The sequence below is a fragment of the Hippoglossus stenolepis genome, chromosome 5 (genome assembly GCF_022539355.2).
Source record: "Hippoglossus stenolepis isolate QCI-W04-F060 chromosome 5, HSTE1.2, whole genome shotgun sequence".
NCBI classification, from domain to species: Eukaryota; Metazoa; Chordata; class Actinopteri; order Pleuronectiformes; family Pleuronectidae; genus Hippoglossus; species Hippoglossus stenolepis.
In genome coordinates this window covers 20,809,693-20,828,722 of record NC_061487.1, presented here as the reverse complement: position 1 = coordinate 20,828,722, position 19,030 = coordinate 20,809,693, and the positions used below count along the sequence as shown (strand labels likewise).

The 19,030-nt window shown below is 45.8% G+C and overlaps 1 protein-coding gene across 1 annotated transcript in view; it reads right to left on the bottom strand.

Moving 5' to 3' along the window:
* The window catches only part of brsk2a (BR serine/threonine kinase 2a), a 169,156-nt gene extending 160,663 nt beyond the window's left edge, over window positions 1-8,493 (bottom strand). The window contains exon 1 of the mRNA XM_035157922.2: window positions 8,098-8,493. Within this exon, the coding sequence (XP_035013813.2) occupies window positions 8,098-8,191 (94 nt within the window). The 5' untranslated portion in view covers window positions 8,192-8,493. The remainder of the gene's footprint in view (window positions 1-8,097) is intronic.
* Between the last annotated feature and the right edge of the window lie 10,537 nt (window positions 8,494-19,030).

Genomic DNA, 19,030 nt, shown 5'->3' with positions numbered 1-19,030 from the left:
AATTACCCCGTCGCTGCCCCCTGGGACGGGCTGCACGCAGTAAATGAGCGCACGTTTTCATTCATGTACTTTTCCTTGGAAAACAGTCAGAGGGGAGATGCCAGCAGGTCTGGGATCGTGTCATTTAATATTCATTCAGTCCCTGTGTTCACACTGGAAACACGACTTCAATGGGTTTAACTTTTCAAGCAAACTGATATTTCCTCAATAGCAACACATCACAAGTTTGGATTAATATGTAAATATAAGCAAGTTCTTTACTTTGATACAAAACCACACAAGTTTTAGCTTTCATATTTTATATAAATTAATTATATTTAAACTTGACTTACTTAGTTAAAACTGATTCAGTGAACTTTTTTCTGATTATATTCAGAGGAACTATTTATGAATAATCAATTTCAGTTAAGGTCAGCAAATCCATATATATATATATATATTACAAGCTGAAACAAGAACATTCCTATGGGTCAAGCAGGCATATTATATCGGAAAGTTTAGCCAACACAACAGGGTATGTACCATATTAATAAGATGTAATACTTCTTTGGGGCCTGTAGATGATTTTGTAATGAGAAAACTGAAAGATAACATTATATAAAGCAGAGCTATGACAGACGTGTGAATTGTAGAAGTTTGCCGCAGCAGTTAGAGAACTGTACCAAATTCAAGGTCACTGGCCCACTCACCTATTTGCTAATGGATAAGGTTCAGCAGGACACACAGCAATGGCGGGATGAGTGCAGAGCTTCACCCCCTGATCTGAGGACAGCCTGCCAAGGCAAGCTGAGCTGACAGCAACTAAAGCCGAGGCTCCCCACATGTGCTAATCTCCCAGATTTAAATGGGAACACAGCACAAGTGCACAGAGCAAGGCGAGCCTGTCTGATCCACGGCCGTATGTCCGAGCACAAGCATGCACACATGCGGCATACCTGTGAAAACACACAGTCATTCACATACTCATTTCCACGGTCACATCTAGAGACAATGCAGACGAAGAGAAATAAGTCAGATAGGGACAAACTTGGAGGCACGCATGATGAGGCAACAGAGGATTCTGCTGCCTGTTGTGATGCTAACTTCAGATTGCAGCCACTTAAAGGCTTGAGAGAGAGCGAGAGGGGCAGAGCAATGAGAGCAGCAGAGAGAGAGTGAGTGAGCGAGCAAGAGAGAGTAAGTAAGATGACCATGAGAGAGAGTATCCCCCTTTCTTTCTTCATAAGAGCAGACTGGGAACCAGCAAGAAGCAAGGAAACCATGACAACCAGACAACCAACCTTGGCAACCAAACGGGCGTTCTCACAGTCAGAGCCAGACAGGCGTCTCAGCAAGAGTTAATCTGAGCTGGGTGAGAGAGGAGAGAGAGAAATATGCTCCCTCCATCACCGACATGTGCGAAGATGTTAGATACACTGTACGTCCTAAATTCGCCATGTTGAGAAAGAGACTTTTGCGACTGACTTAAACGACTGAGCAGCAGCATCAGAAGTGCACAGGGACTCGGGCTGGTGGTTACAGAGATGTCTAGAGGCAAAAAAAAAACCCGCCACATATATTTTTTTTATTGAAGAAAACAGTGTGAAGTCGTATATAAATGTAACAATTTGATGCACCGGTGAAAAGAGAAATGGTGTGTTTCGGAGTTTCTCTCTCCGCGGGGAAACCAGCGCCGTGAAATTCTAAATGGCACGAGGCGATAACACATTACGTGAAACCCGGCAGCCGAGCGGGGCCGGCGACCTCAGAGAAACACAGGAAGACATGGACAGACTGAGGGGGGGGGAGACCGTGTTTGTGTGTGCATGGATGTGTGTGTACTGTGTCTTGGTATAACTGGGGGAAAATGGACCATAAAACCATGTTGCTCTAACCTGATTCTCCACGCTGTATAACATGGCAGAGACACGGTGACGGTGGATGCGCCGAGTTCGGATAAAACCCAAATAGGATGTAATGGGGCCTGTCCCAAACAACACGCACATAAATAGACACACTCACTCGTGATTGCCCACGGAGACTGTTCCAGCAGCCGTTTGCATATTCACCGACCTTCCATCTAAGGATTGAACCCTCTCCTCTTCTCGAGGTCAGCAATAGAGAGATAAAAACCAGGGAGGAGGAGGAGGTGTATAATGAAGAGAGTGATCAATACTTTTCCTTAATTAATAACCTCCGCCGCAGTCCGAACATTCACGACCACTTCATGCCGTCTTGGTTCAAGGGTTGTTTTTTCCCTTCTTCCTCCGCTCCTCCTTGACTTCATCCGTCTCTCTCCTCCCCCTCTCCAGTTCTCCACCTCTCTCCTCATCGTTAATCTCTGAAAATCATTGGCTACATACATTCCTCCCAATCGATGCAATTCCACAGAGGTCTTGTCTGATTTACCACATGGCTGAGTCCCTGTGTGAATCTTGACTTCGCCAGGGGAAGGGGGACGGAAGGGGGACGGAGGAAGGTGGGAGATGGAGCGAGGTGGATGAGAGGAGAAGTTCAGTAAATGACAGAGACCATCATCATTATATAACATCAGCCAAAGTCACAGACAGGTGGAAAGACTGCAGGCCAAGTCTCGGCTCAGTTTGCTCAAGAGATGGTTTCAGGCCAAGAAATTACCACTGATGCAACAGAGGCTACATCCCCACTATAAAGGTCTGCATTTGAAAATGCATCAACTCTGCTACACACTACTCCGGAGAGACGCTAAAATCGAGAAGTTGGGAAACGCTGCTGACCCTGTTTGAAAACTCTGGTGCAGCATTTGACTCTGGATGGGCAGAAACGGTGATGTCTAGAAATGATGACGTAGACAAATGTTTGCCAATAGGGTCTTTTCAGTCACAACATAGCCTTTGCTGATTCGTCAAGCTCCTATCACATGACCCCCTTCCGGAAAAGTAAAAAAACGGCATAAGCCATAGCTACCAGCGTAGAACGCAAAATAGATAATCAATTACAAGCATTGCAGAGTCTGTTGTCTTTGCTAAAAGCTGTTGTGTAGTTAAATTCTACATTTACAGCTACAACTGCTTCATGCGTAAGAGACAAGCTAATAATCGAGCAATCTACGACAATTGTGTAACTAACAGCCACATGTTTCCTGTGTACACCAGCACGCCCATGTCTTCCTGTGCGTGAGCATTCACTTGATATGCATTTTCAAGTGCGTTAATAAGGACGGGAAATAAAAATGATACACAGCCAAAACACTCATGTGGACAATGATTTTTTTCATTCTGAAAGTAGTAGTATGGATGTAGCCTGAGCCTAGACACACATTTGAGATGGTATATATCCACACAAGCACACAAATACACTGACATTACTTATCAGCTGACACACACACACACACACACACACACACACACACACACACACACACACACACACACACACACACACACACACACACACACACACACACACACACACACACACACACACACACACACACACACACACACACACACACACACACACCATTTAGGATACATGTCAGGGCTGAGGGAGAGGGGCTTGGGCGTTTGCCACAGTCCAACAGCTGAGACCATGCAGGCCTTGGCTTCCTGCTCTCCAGCTCTCATCCAGCCTGCTAACACGGGCTGCTACACAGCTGGGAGCAACACTGCACAGCCATTGGGTCTGGGCTCCTCTGACCTGAATGTCAGAATGGGCCCATTTAACCCGGGGGGTCAATCACCGTAACCCATAACACCAATTTTAGGTCGAAGATGGCAACATGGGAGATGGACACCTGTGTTTGAGCTCGACAGTAGTTTGAGGATTATTTTAATAGCACACAGACTAGGGGTCACCCAGAGTTTGAGCACCTGGTCCATTCACAAGCCACACGCACACAATCATTTAGTTTCTGTGGATTTGCCAAGTGGTTTTTCATTGACAGCATCGACTGAGCATTCCCTCTTCACTTGTCATCATCAGGAATATCATGTGCTGTGAAACAGTATGGATCTCCTCCACCAGACAGGAAATCTTTGGGAGTGCCCATTGATCCGCATCAACCGTCCCCAACTCACCGGCTATCAATCAACATCAAATTAACGGTTTTACGTTAACGTGCAATTTACCAGACTCGCAGAATGGTGAAGTTAATTTGCGCATGTGTAAATGAAAAGAAATACAAAACGAGAGATCTTCTTTAAAGCCCTAAAACACGGAAACAAACACAACCTCATGTTGCATCAGAGGAACACACGCTGAGAGGTACAATCTGGCCGGCCCTTCGCTGACATGGAAACACAGAGAATAGCAGGACTCTGGCTGAAATGCCTTGTAAGCCTGGGGAGCACGAGAACAAGAACTCTCCAGCAGATAGACAGAAACAGGGAGAACTAAATAGAGAAAGAGCGAGCAAAGACGTGAAATCACAGGCAGCTTTTTGTCAGATGAACAGTCAATATAAAGGCCCCGAAGCACAGATGATTTCACTCTAAACATCAATCAAAGAATCAAGGAGCCAACATATCAACCTCCAACTGTTCGCCTGTCAATATCCAAGTCTCGCAGAAAACAGGGACTTACACTGGATTAACAGCCAATCTCTTCCAGACAATAGGCCTCTATTCCGCTAATAAACAGCCTACAGGAACAAAGTAAAGGCGAAGCATGGCAGTGTTTTCCGAAGCATTAGTGGAACAGAGTAGCGATTCAGTCTTAAGTCGGTGCACTGGTGAAAACACAAATCCACAATCTTCAGCTTTGTCAAACAAAGCTTCGAGATTCTGAAACTCAAAAGAGTCTGATACTCGGAGCCCTGCTGCTGATAAAGACAAATGTTACCTCACTTACTGTAGCACCGTGACATTGATTAGAGGCAAATACAGAACATTATACAGCCCAACAGGCAGCGCAACTCAGTGTCTGATTGGAAAAGGTGCTGATTGACAATTTTCAAAATGACAGTACAAGGTGACGGAAATGCTAAAACTCAGGTATAGACACAAGGGACCTCCATGAAGCATCTCATGAGCACAATGCCAGGTTCTGCCATGCACCTAAGCACAATAACTGGCTTTGCCTTGGTAAATGGCCGCCATGCTTCTGTGGCTTCAGCCGCAATCAGTAGCCAGCCATGCCGACACTCCGTATCTATAGACCCCATCAAGCCCCAATGCACAGCTGACAAAGACGGGATTGCTCACACAGTCCGAGGAAACCGGCGAGAAAGCAATAAAGCTGAAGGAAAGCAAGTGGAGAGAAATATGGGGGTGTCGAAGACTGACAGGCAAGTCCAGAATATACTGTACATAGAATAAACCATACACTTGTATTCTGAGTAAGAGTGATACATTTAACTAGGATAGCACTCAGTGTGCATATCTCCGCCAAGCCCCAAGAGTTCTCTAATGAAACCACATTTAAAAAAAACTAGCTCAGGATTGAACATATCAGGCCCATAAATCTTCTCTGAGAAATCATTTTTGACAAACACCCTTATCACCTCATGTTAAAGAAAGGGGGAAAATATTTCCTGGATCTGCCCCTTGATCCAGATCTGCACCAACATTTAATGGGTTCTCCCATGGGTGGTCCCCCACATCCCCATGAAATTTCATGGAAATCGGTCGAGTCATTTTTGCTAGCTGCTATCTAACAGACAAACTAAGGCACATGACAACATAACCTCCTTATTGGGGGAGGTGATAATGTGCTACATCCTTCTGTTTAAACTATGCACGTGTGGTGGTTGTAGGAAAACTGTGGCCTGGGCCATGCAGCCTGTGCAACTCTACTTGAACCGTAGCTTGGAGGTGCTAAGTTGCTAAGCTGGTGTGGGCCAGCCCATTCTACCTTTGGGCCACGTGAGTGCGTGAGTGAGAGCCGAGGGGACTTTGGCTGTGTAGGGGATTAAATCAGGAAGCCAAACCAGAACCACTGTGGTGGCCGCGTGTGTGCGTGTGCGTGTGCGCGCGCGTGTGTCAGGACACGGCCTAATCACTTAATGAACATGGAACAGCACCACTCTACTGAACAGGACAGCCAGATCAACCAGAGGCCTTCCGCTTTCTCCCATCTAATAATACCAGCCAACCACAGCCTGGGAAAGTACACGAGGGACTTAGCCCACTGGACGAGCCCGGCTGCCACTCACGACTGGGATGGGAGTTGCCAAACCAACCCCTTTCCTGGGACTGAGATCTGACAGATTAACGAATGGTTAATGGGCAAATGGGATATTATGCACTGTCATTAATCTGAATAGGTTTGGCATGAGTCAGCTACACAGACGCCAGTAACCAGGGGATTTCTTTTCTACTCAACACGCATACACTCGTAATTCAGGGCACTGCTGTCACTGCACATTTAAAACATGAAAACCAGGCCGAAATGAATGTGCTATTATGATAATATGCTCTTCCATCCACCTGTAACTCAGTTAAACTTCTCCTGATTAAATTACCTGGCATGTGAGGGCCAAGGACACAAGTTATGAGCCATGTGGACCCGTAGCTTCCGTCCGTGTGACTGACATCTCAGGGTAGCAAGAAAAATGCCCCAACACTGAGATAAATACATCCTGAGCCACGGATGATCTCAGCGACACCACGTCATTAAACGCCTGTACCCAGCAGACCATACTGCCAGCTCTACACCACCATAAACAACCATTAGACACTCCTGAGAGCCATCTGAACGTCTGCCTGTGAGCGAAGGATCCTCCTGTAAACACAAACGATTAAATGCGAGCTGTAGGAGAAAGGGAGTCTGGCTAAATAAATACTACATTTTTTTGTTAATCTGCTCCAAAAACCAAAAGGGAACAAAGCTTTCAGCATGAATTCTTAATGTTAGATCATCCTACAGTCATCACACTGCAGACATGGGACACTGAACTCAATGCCCATGGATGGAATTCAATTTCTGGTGGGAAACACGCGCTTTAACATCTGTAGAGAATGAGCAAAGAGAATAAGACTCTAGTTAATGACCAGTGGGGACTGGCCGGGTGAATGAAGTGACCAGGGAGGCTATTTCAAGAAAGCATGTGCACAAACATTTACACGAACACACGGCTGCTCGGCATGACCAGCTGGACCAGGTATATTATGGGGAAGTTACACCTTTTGTAGCCGTTTTTTTTCGACAGCAGATGGGAGGAAAATCTCAACAGACCGTGCAGGAAGAGGAGAGGAAAAGTCTCTTTCTCTCTCTCTGTAAGGGCGGTGAGCTTCCAAAGCATCTCTCCTGCCATCTCTGCCTACACACTGGGCTGTGCCTGCCTCTCTCACATGGCTCCACTGGCTGCATGTACTTGACCACAGAGGATTCTCACTGTGCAACGCTGACAACAGTGCATGGGCTGCTCCTGCACAAACCAGCCAATGGAATGAAACACCACCTTATGTATCATGAATGGCTCATGTGCAACTTTAACAAACTGCAGTGTCACCGCTGCTTGTGCTGAGATGAAGCATGTGCTCCTTGTTCAACGAAGCCCGGCAATTGCATCCCCTCGGGTGCATGAATATAGAGCAGTGAGGCTCCCACTCCCCTGCTCGTGGTGTAATCTGTCAAGGTGGGACCCTCTACTCTATACTGGAGGAAACCCACGTATTGCAGTCAGAGCCTGTAGGAGAAAACGCCTGCCTCCCTGCTCCCTTTCCCTGCCTGCCTGCCTGCGGACTAAGAATAGATCAATGTATCAGGCAAATCGGGATTAACGGCGTTGTGCTCCAATCACAGGACGCACAGATTTACGCACAAGCACACGCACAGAACCAGGCAGCCGGGGCACCAAAAAAAAAAAAAGTTCATTTTTACAGGACATCACACTGTCATCGTTTGTGTTGCCGGACGTTCTCCACGCTGGAGCAAACACACACACACACACACAAAGACACACAATCCAACGCCGACGCACAGCCAACATCACCTAAATCCCTCCACTCCTCAATGCAAACCCCCCCCCCCCAAAACCCTATCCGTGGACAGGTGCAGGTGTCATGGCAGTGAGTTCTCTTCCACCTGCAGACACCCCAACAAGCCACAACTGGCTCCCGCAAAAGATAAATCACGCAATTCAAAATTTAAAAATAAAAAATAAAAGGTGCATGCGGGGGATCTGTCCCAACTCACCTGTCTGTCCCTTCCCCAGCGTCTTCTCCAAACGGTAAGGTCCCACGTAATTGGCGTGTTGGGCACCGCTGTTGTCTTTGCCGGACGATGACATGTCGAATCTGTGCGTAAAAAACACTTTAGCGCAGACAATTAAACACTCCTCCTCCGAGCCGCTGCCGTCTTCTCTCTGTCTGTCTGTCTCTCGCTCTCTCTCTTTCTTGTCTTTCTTTGGTTGTTACTCCACAGCCTTCTTCTCTTTCTCCTCTCTCTCTCTCTCTTTTTTTTCTTTTCGTCCCTGCCTCACTCGCAGCTTGAGGAGGTGAGCTCCTCTCTCGTTTCTCGCCTCCTTTCGCTCCTACCGCTGCAGACGAGCCGCAAGTGCCTGGAATATCATCGTCGGTGGAAGCTGCGCCGCCGCTGTGCGTCTGTGGGAGGTGCTGCCGAGCCGTCAGGGGAGGTGGAGGTGGAGGGAGGGAGGGAGGGAGGGAGGGGGGGTGATGGACAGAGGAGAACAGCCAATCAGAGGGCCGGACAGCCCCTCGTGCAGCCTTGTTGCAGGTGGGGGGTTTAACAGTTTACATCTTTGTTATCTTTATTATTCCCAAGAGAGAGTTTAGCTTGTAGCAGTAGGAGTCAACGCAAATGTGCAGATTACAGAGAGTAAATAAGACTAAATGATGGATTCAGGACAAATGTAAACAGTGTGTCATTGCAATTAAAGGAGACATATTATGCTCATATTCGGGTTTGTCATTTTTATTTGGGTCATTACTCTAAAAGTTTTACATGACATTACTGACAATAACTGCCCAATTCATTTGTCATGGCTGCTCCCTTCAACTCTATCAGACATTTTCTTATGTAAAAAATACTTTGACACATTTTTCCATGATGTTACAAACTGTTACTTCTGATCAATGTTGTAAATATTGTTATTTTGCTGATGTGGTCGGTTACATGAGGCATCTATCGCACTTCTGTCCGTCCTGGGAGAGGGATTCCTCACACGTGGCTCTCTGAGGTTTCTACTTTTTTAAGGGTTATAGGGTATTTTGGGGTAGTTTCTTGTTGAGAGTTAGGACATTGTTAAGTACTATATGAGATAAATTGTGATTTGTGAATATGGGCTGTACAAATAAAATTTTATTTGATGTGACATGTGCTCATGTTTCCCCATAGGGTCCACTGCTGCAGCTCCTCTTTTCAGCCTCTGTCTGAAAACCTCAGTTTCAGCTAGATTCAGCTTTAAGCCCTTTCCTTTCCTAACTCCTTACAGCTTCTCCTTCACATCTTTCCTTCCCCTTGGTACATATTCCATCGGGAATAGTGGTTAGGAAAGGAGATTATTTGGACTTTCTGAACGCACCCCTGGTCTGCTCTGCTCGGCCAGCTGGCCCACCACTCCATTGCCCAATCCAGCTGCATACTGGACCGTGATCGGCTTCCAAACTTGTGATATCAGCAGCTCCTCTTGTGCCTTAAACTCAGATTTAAAGTGAGCACAGAGAAACTTTCTCCATGTGAAAACAGCCTTCCAGTGTAAAACTCCATACATAAACTGAACCATTGAAGCTAAAACACCATTACTCCAAACACCATCTCTCACCAGAAAGTGTTCATAAATATTTATACAGACTTTATTTACTGAGGTGCTGTTACTGCGGTCAGGAACCACAGTGTAGGCGATTATTGTCTCTGCCCGCTCTTATTTCTTTTTCACTTCGTCCTTTCTCGGTACTCTCCTGTCTTACCCTTCTCACTGTATGGTGTGTGTGTAGCAGGGGGAGAGTGTGTTTGGCCTTCTGATTCATTTCACACCCCACTGGTCTGAGACCTGTGACTGTGGCTCTGGCCTCTGTCTGTTCCCTCGCACCCTGAGAAAGTACAGGTGTCAGGGGACACATGCAGGAGAAACACACACACTTATTTGTGCACACTTACAAACACACTTTGTGACCTCTAAATATTCCTTGCAAGTTTAAAGGGCGGGGGGGGGGGGCTGCTGAGATAGTAAGCAGAAAGAATTGCATCACACCCTAAGCTGCACTAAAGCCAAAAACATTTCAGCTTTTATGGTAATCTGTCCAATAATACGCACACCACACAATTATCGTCATTGCATTTCAATAATTTATTTCATAAGAAATTAATTTGCTTTAGTGCATCATCTAGTTTACATTCATCTTCCCTCGGCGCGCAAGACAAAACACAATATTGCTTAAACATTACACAAATGTGCCGTGTTGTAAATTTAAACAGGCACTTACAAGCCAAGTGTGGAAGTGAAATTCTATTTCAGGCATAAATCCTTTACGTAGGAGAGAAATATTTACACCTAGCAGCTCAGTATAGCAAAGTAATAAAGGAAATGCATTGCGATCCTTCATGAGAACATTTCCTCCCTGCTCACTTTCCATTCATGAAGTTTACAAACCGGCACATGCCCCAGTTTGGTGTCTTTGAGGTCCGTGTTGAGCATGTGTGTTGTTTCCCCTGCTGCCCTTCATCACGCTGGGAGCTGGGTGTGAGCAGGAGGGAGGCGTGACCCCAAGTGTCGCCCACGTGACCGCGTGGTGCCAGGTGGACCGGGCATGTGATGTCAGCGCCGTGCCAGGTGGGCACCATCTCAATAATGCATCATGCCCAGCTCTGGCAGTGGCAGGCGCGTCACTTTGAAGTGTTCCAGAAACATCTGTAGCTCCGGTTTTTAATCACCTTGCCCGTGCCACCCTGCGTCCCATCAATCCTTCCCCTGCTTCCTCACCGTCTGCATCCCTCTCTCCCTGCTGCCTGCAAAGAAATTAATGAGGAGTGGTCTCAGTTTGTGCTTGATCCTGTGTGAACATGTGAATGTGCGAATTCAACCCCACGGAGCCACCGAGCTGCAACAGGACGAGCAAAATTCAAAACGGCGTCTCACTTTCATCAAAGTGTTGTGTTACTGTAGATAACACAAATTTACCACAGGCTAAACAGCAATCCGCCGCAATCGCAGGCTGTAACACTCCACAGGATTTGCATATTAATACTCTCTTCCCCAAACAACTGATCAAACCAAACAATCCTGTAATGTTTGAAATTCAATCATGTCATTGGAATAGGGTGTACACAACCCAGATGTCTTTAATGGAAAGTTTATCTTTCATCAGATCTGTTTGCTTTGAGAGAGATGTGATGAGAGATGAGGTGAGGCAGAGGGGAGAAAAACAGAGGTAGGGAGAGATAGAGGGAGCAGTGCATCAGAAAGTGGAATGTATTTAATGTGTGGCTGGAGTCCAATAACCTCTGGACATTAAAGGGAGCCCGGACTGCATAATATCTCCACCATAGCATCATATAATGAATAGCTTTGTAGCACAGTCCGACCCATTCAACTGGGGGGCTGTTAACACACTACCTTACACTAAATATGTGCACACACACACACACTAACCCAACCGCACACTGGCACTCACACAAATTCACACTCTTGTAGTAGGACAGTGTTTCCACCCAGGAACAACAGCAACACACACACAAACGCGTACATGTGAACTCACAGCCCTTCAGGGTTGTACAAACTGATTACTGCCAGCTAGCTGCGGACTGGAGGCTGTTGGCCTGTTTCTGGTTTGGCCAGCATGGTGTGCTTGATTAATTAGTGTGTCATCCACATACAGAGGAGACTATTAGTGTTCATCTGCAAACATTTAGAGAACTAGAGAGCAGGGGAGTGAACGCAAGGGCAGTGAAGGTGGATTTCGGCGCGATCAGACCTCTGGCCTGACAAATATGAGAGTGATTTTTGGCGTTTTTGACTTGAGTGCAACATGCAAACTAATGAGCAGCAAAACTTAAAAGAGAAGAGAAAGGCATCAGTGATGAAAAAGAGAAAGAATCTGCTCATATAATGTTCAGGAGATGCTGTTTCTCACAACATAGATAGCTCACACTCCCATAACGCACACAAGAGACGTGGGGTGTCAAGAGAGGCACACCCAAGGGAAACAAGAGGATTCAGGTGACAGGCTTCTGTCAACATGTAACACATATCGTGGCTCCCATTTCCGTCCTTCACATACAGGTTTTTGTGCTTGCAACAGTGAGTGAATGCAAGTATTTGTGTGCTGAGCAATTCCCAAAGAAATAAAAGCTGCATCCCAAACTGAAAAGGTAATTAAATCCGTACTCTTAACAGAGACGTAGCAGTGGGTGTAACACGAGACGGGTTTTTATATGCACAGAGCAGGAATGTGACTTAAAGTCACATGTACATGGAGATGAAGCCTCATAATTATTCGGACACTGGAGGACACTTGTGCACGTCTCCGAGTCTGCACGAGGACTTTGGAGCGTGGAACACTCGAGCCCTCGCCACTTCTGTATGCAAATTAGTGGGATCACAGACCCACTCAAACACACACACACATATGTTCCACCATACAGCTTGTTCATGCACCGTGATCAGCAGTCAGCTGGTGTTCATTTCAAAAATGTCACTACAGTGTGCTGGTGGTACACTAACATGCCCGTGAGTGAGGCTGTGGAGGGAATTCTCACCAGAGGGAATACACTCACACACACACACACACACACACACACACACACACACACACACACACACACACACACACACACACACACACACACACACACACACACACACACACACACACACACACACAGACACACAAACACACAGAGATAGATAGATAGACAGCTGCAGCTCCACTGCCCCCTGCTGGTTAAAAAAAAACACATTCTATCACTCCCACAACCTTTACCTCATGACAGGGGACCTTCCTAATGCCCCAGTAAAAGGATGTGGATACACTGGAATCACAACAATACAACATCTTATCTAAGTTCAATTAGATAAGATCTCAGCAGAGCAAGAGAGACACGTATTTCCACTGACATCATGGAATCACAACCACAGTCATCTGACCCAGTTTGCTTGTATTTCTTCTCTGTGGAGCTGCAGCCTCCGAGTCCTGAACGTCTCTATTAGCAGACAAATATGCTGTAGAGTTAAGGTGGATTCCTCCTGTTGTTAGTCTTGGGATGGTAAATTTCAACAAGCCCTGAAAATGACATTTACATTTAACCTCTTAATACAGAGAGAGAGAGAGAGATAGAGAGAGAGAGAGAGAGAGAGAGAGAGAGAGAGAGAGGTGGACAGTGGAGCTGCGACTAATGTGGTGAGGATAAGAACACAACCAATAACATAATTGTTCATTTCCATCCAAACATTCATTTACGCAGATGCCTAAACACTTACAAACAAGTGCACACGAAGCTAAGCATTTCCTCTTTAATCATGGCTTTTTTGCCATCGCAAAGAACATAATTGCAGTATAAGAAGCAAACTGTTGGTAATCAAGTGGAGGGTTGACAACAGCGTCGGATAATTGGTTTGACTGCGCGCCTCACTAATCACAGGGACGTTTAATGGCAGCGTGGGGTGATGGACTGAAACTACTACATTTGGCTGTGATAAATTCATCGGTCGTTCGTTCACCATCACTTTGAGTTTAGAGATATAAAACACACTTATGAGAATATAACTGCTCTTCCTCCATGGTTATAACTTCATTCAGCATCTTTTGCAATATGTACTATGTATTTTCACATTTTTTCCCAGGCTTATTCTGCAGAAGTTCTTATCCTACCCATGCAACTTCAGCAACTAAATACAATCATTAATTCACACTCTCACCATTTAACCTGCAGCCTTGTTCCTATAGACCTCACATGCATCCTTTAGATTCCCGACCAGACAAAAGAACAGCAATTTAAAAAGCTTGGAGTATTTGCCAATACCCATTTACTCACTATTAAGAGCAGTTGCTTGTGGGGCTGACTACACAGGTGACCTTTCTCTGTTGTACACTGCCTGAGTGCCCTTGAAAATGACTCACACACACACACACAAACACACACACACACACACACACACACACACACACACACACACACACACACACACACACACACACACACACACACACACACACACACACACACACACACACAAAGCAAGCTTTCCTCTCTAGCCAATTTCAAAATCTGCTTCTGGCAATGTCACCCGCTCAAGCCTTTAGAACAATCTCTATGTGTACTGTAGCTACACGATCTTAAGGGTTAAGCTGAAAGAAAAAAACATATGGCACATCATGTATCACACACATTGTAGTGCACGATCCATTTCCCAAGCCACACTGACTAACATTTTACCATCATCTTAATCATACTCCTTATGTTCACTATGTTCATATCTGTGTCCAGCTTGTGGGGAATATCTGGTCGCTCACTCTATTTTTACTTTCAAGAATATATCCATTTGGTGAAGGAGTTACATCAGAAGATATGTAACGTACAAGGAAATGTTCTTGGTGGTATTGAAACAGTCTTATAATTGCTGAGAGGCAAAGTATTCTCCACAGAGAAATCAAGAAGATGAAAGTTGAGCACAGCTCCATCCTGCAGTGAGGTCTTCCAGTGCTGCTCATTACTCGATTGTATCCGCCACATCAGTCCTCAAAGAAATTTGCTAAAAGATGCTGTTGTGAATTAAACGCAGCTTCATACTTTCTCCAAAAAACCGAGTCAGCGTAGAGACTGCAGCGGAAATATAATAACACCGAAAGATGCAATGAATCCAACAACGAGATGAACTCGTCAAACCTAAAGTGTCTGTGTCAGGGTGGAGAAAAGAACCAGCAGCACAAACCAGAGCTGTAAACCTCTCGTCTTCTGTTGCAACCATAGACTGTATATTAAAAGGTTGCAACAAGTCACAAATATGTCTAGTAAACAGATGCCTACACATTTCTGCCATAAGAAGTGTTTCCCTGCAACTGGATGTTGTTGACGGGCAAGGACAGCCTTGAGTTTACAGTATATGACTCAGGCTGGCAGTGCAACACACAGCCACCGGATCCCACAGCAAACATTCAAGAAAAATACAAGTCACACAATGTGAATTCCAGTTATTGGTCAGAAAGTTCAAATGTTGTTTTGGAGAGCTGCTCCTATCATTGAACTTGTTTTAAAGGGTCAGTGTGTAGAATTCAGTGACATCTAGTGGTGGGGTTGCATGTTGCAGCTGAATACCCCCTCAGCTCAACCTCCCATTTCCAAGCGTGATAGAGAAACTTTGGTAGCAATCGTACACGCTGCACCTTTTTATTAGACATAATATAAAATTCTTGATTTATCAGTCAGTGCAAGCTAGTGTGAGAACAATCCATACTCAGCAGTACATTGTGTAGTAAACAAGGTCAAGAGTCATATAATAATATAATAAGCACTCCCTAAAATTATTTGAAGAACAAAATAGAGACTTGCTGATTGCCGAACAATTAAGATACATTTATGTTATGCATTTATTTTGTGCACTCAAATGATCCATTAAATTAAACATAAAAAAATGTCAGTGTATATCTTTGCTACTGCCAATAAAATATAATGACTGCATTGTAGTTGTCACAGTAATATGACTATAGATTGTCTGCATAATGTCAAGGAAACAAGGTTAAACTCTTTAATATTCTATAAGAAAGTATTTGTACAGTTACGTTTAGGGAGATTATAGATGTACAACAGGTGAGAGTGGACACTTCTCAGATGACACAAACAGTAATTCAACTTCATAGCATCACCTTGTTAGAACAGAGTAGCTTCAAAGTCACACTGTAACTTGCAGTGGCTTTTGTCTTTGTCTCAGAGGGACGGAGTCAGGGAGACTGAGGATGGAGGATGGAGGTGGGGAGCTGATAGAGAGAGAGAGAGAGAGAGAGAGAGAGAGAGAGAGAGAGAGAGAGAGAGAGAGATGGAGAAGAGGAGGGAGACGACAGACGTGGGCGATGCAGGGGTGGCAGGAGCAAGCGACAGTGGCAGATGCATTACCAGCGACATCGCCATCCCTGCTGATGCCGGACACTCTCTCTCTCACACACACACACCACACACACGTACACTCACACACTCACACACACACGTGTCTAAGTTGATTGAAGCCAGTGGTTCGGCCTCACGCCAGGCACAGGGGGAAATGACTGTCACCCTTTTTCCCCATCAGCCCCCTGCCTCGACCAACACGCACAGTCACACACGCACACACACACATCTATATATATATACATCTCCTATATTCCCTCGTACTTTTTTTCCTCCACTCTCCTCCTTTCTGAAATGTCAGGCTGGCACAGGGGTTCCTCCGGAGAGCAATAGAAGCTGATTGGAGTTAAAACAGTTGGTGAGGTCTTCCCGCCCCAGCATCTGTTGGATCACAGTCAGCCAACCTGTCATCTGTGAAATGAAGGCTATAGTATGGGAGGAGTGGGGCCACAGGAGGGGACGGACAGCCAGACTGAACCAGAGATAGAGAGATAGAGAGCGATGTGCGAGGAAGGGAGAGGAGAGGGTCACGCAGATTGGTTTAGAAAAGGTTATTGCGTAAATTAAAGAGTCAATTTGTTCGTATTTAGCAGAGGAGGGAAAAAAGCAGAGGAAGACAAAAGGGATCAGAGACGAGAGGCAGCGATGGGTGAGGGGTCGCACGACGAGAAGGACGGACACACCTGACCTTCAGATGAATCACTCGATTCCTCTGCCCTCATGTTTCACTGCCTCTGAGCATTGGGCTGAGGAGCAATCCCTTTGACCCCCACCCTTCTTCCCTTTTACTCCTCCGTCTCATCCCTCTCTCTTCTCTGTCACCCACTGCTGAACCCACCCATCGCCTCCACCTGCTCTGTCCCCCCTGAGGGAATCATTTTCACTCTAACAACTTCAATTAACCTTACCCCTTCATTCACACCAACACATGCCGCCATGCACACACACACACACACACACACACACACACACACACACACACACACACACACACACACACACACACACACACATGCTCTGAGAAGACCATGTCTGCACATGCACATGCACATCTCCCCCTCCCATATCAGTCACCGCTGTTAAGGTCACTGGACTGAGAGAGGGAGGCTCCGCAGAGCTTCTCTGGTGACATGTGAAAGAATGCGAGGCTACCAGCCACAATGCATGTGTACACACTATCCCTAAGCAAATAATAGTGGCACTGTCATAAATCCGGTGAAATAATTAGAGCTGAGACAGCCAAAGGAAAGGTATTTAATTTCATGCTCCAAGAAATGGCAAATGGCTGTTTCATTTTGTGCCCCAGGATTAACTTTGCATGAGATACGTCAAGGTTGGAGAGGACGTATATATGTTCAGTGAAACTAAGGTGAAAAGAGGACTCGAAAAGAGGAAGGAGGCATACACACACTCACACACACACACACACTCACACAAACACACAAACACACACACAACCACACAGTTTCTCTGAGCCAGTTTTCAAAATTACACCACAGCTTTTTGATGCTGAAATTGCAAGAATTAATCAAATTCTGCTGCGCTGCGCAGGAAACTTGAGAGAGCCAAATGAAATACGCAAAGTATATTGGTCTACTTTGATTTGATAGGGTAGGATCACTGTTTCTAAAGCCAGCTGAGGGGTGTGTGGGGGGCTAATCTGATGAAGCCACACACACACACACACACACACACACACACACACACACACACACACACACACACACACTGTTTGGCAAGTTTTCTGGTACAAAGCAGATCTGGAATGGAAGGTTTGGTGGGTTTCCAGGCCGCACAGCAGTAAACAGCTTTCAGGGTCTTTGCTCTGCCGTTAAAAAGAAGCTCCTGCTTGTGTGTCTCTGTGTTCATGCAAACATGTTAGCGTGTGCAAAAGCAGCATGTGTGTGTGTGTGTGGTTTAAACCCACACAGCTGCTCTTGAAATCAGACTTGGCCGGTGTGCGAGCGCCCGCAGGCTGGAAACTCTGGCCTTTTTACTCATTTTCATCATCGCTTAGCGGCTCCATAACAACGCCAGGCTGCTGTTTGAGCAGCGACGTCCAAAAGCCAACAAGTGCCAACATTGTAACCGAGGCGCTTTAATATACTGTAATGATGAGATAATAATCTTCAATCATGGCAGATACACGGGGACAGTGAGGACGCGCCATATGGATTCCAAACCTCTGTTGATTCAGATGTTGTTTTCTGCACTCGGGCTTGTATTTTCAATAATAACTGATGAGGCTACAGCTTGTCTGATCATAGCTTCAATTAGCGCCCGATAAGAACCCGGAGACAAGGACTGATTTCTCATCTGATTATAATAATATGACCTGTGAAGGAATTAAGACTGCAGGCGCAAAAAGAACAAAGTATAATCACTTGTATAGCACAAGCAAATGCATGCACAGACACACAACCTTTAATCATGCACCAAAACACACTCAATCACTCCACAACCGCCACCACCACCCTTTTCCCCATATCCAGCAGAGCTCTCCCCGGGTTTATCAGTGCATAATTGCTGCTGATTGGTGTATCATTGCTCTGGTTAATCTGCCTGTGGGTGGCTAATACAGGAGCTCCATCAGGGATGTTATCAATTGTAGGCAGAAGGTGTGTGCACGGAGTGAAACTGGTGGGGAAGGAAAGAGAAGAAGCAGGTAGTGAGGAAGGGGGAGAAAGATGTGAAGGAAGTGACTGTGGGATGAAAGGGGAAGAGGAATAAGATTTCTGATCTCATGTTGAGGGACAGAGGAAGGACGAATTAGGGAGGAAACACCCGAAATGAGATACGATCCGTGGGTTTGGGGGTTCAGGCTGTGTCCGAGTTAAAGTGAGCTGGATGCTGTTCTGACAACAGTTGTGGGAGTGATCTCATTCCCTGCAGGATCTGATTTATGATTGATGTGTAGCCCTGTTCCTCGGTTGTGTTTCTAAACAAGAGGCTGTAGGAGGAAGAGGAGGAGGAGGAGGAGGAGGAGGAGAGGTGATTAGATTCCTCTCCATTATGCTGCAGACAGAGACAGGTGGGATATCACCTGCAGCAGCCGCAGCTCGGTCCCAAT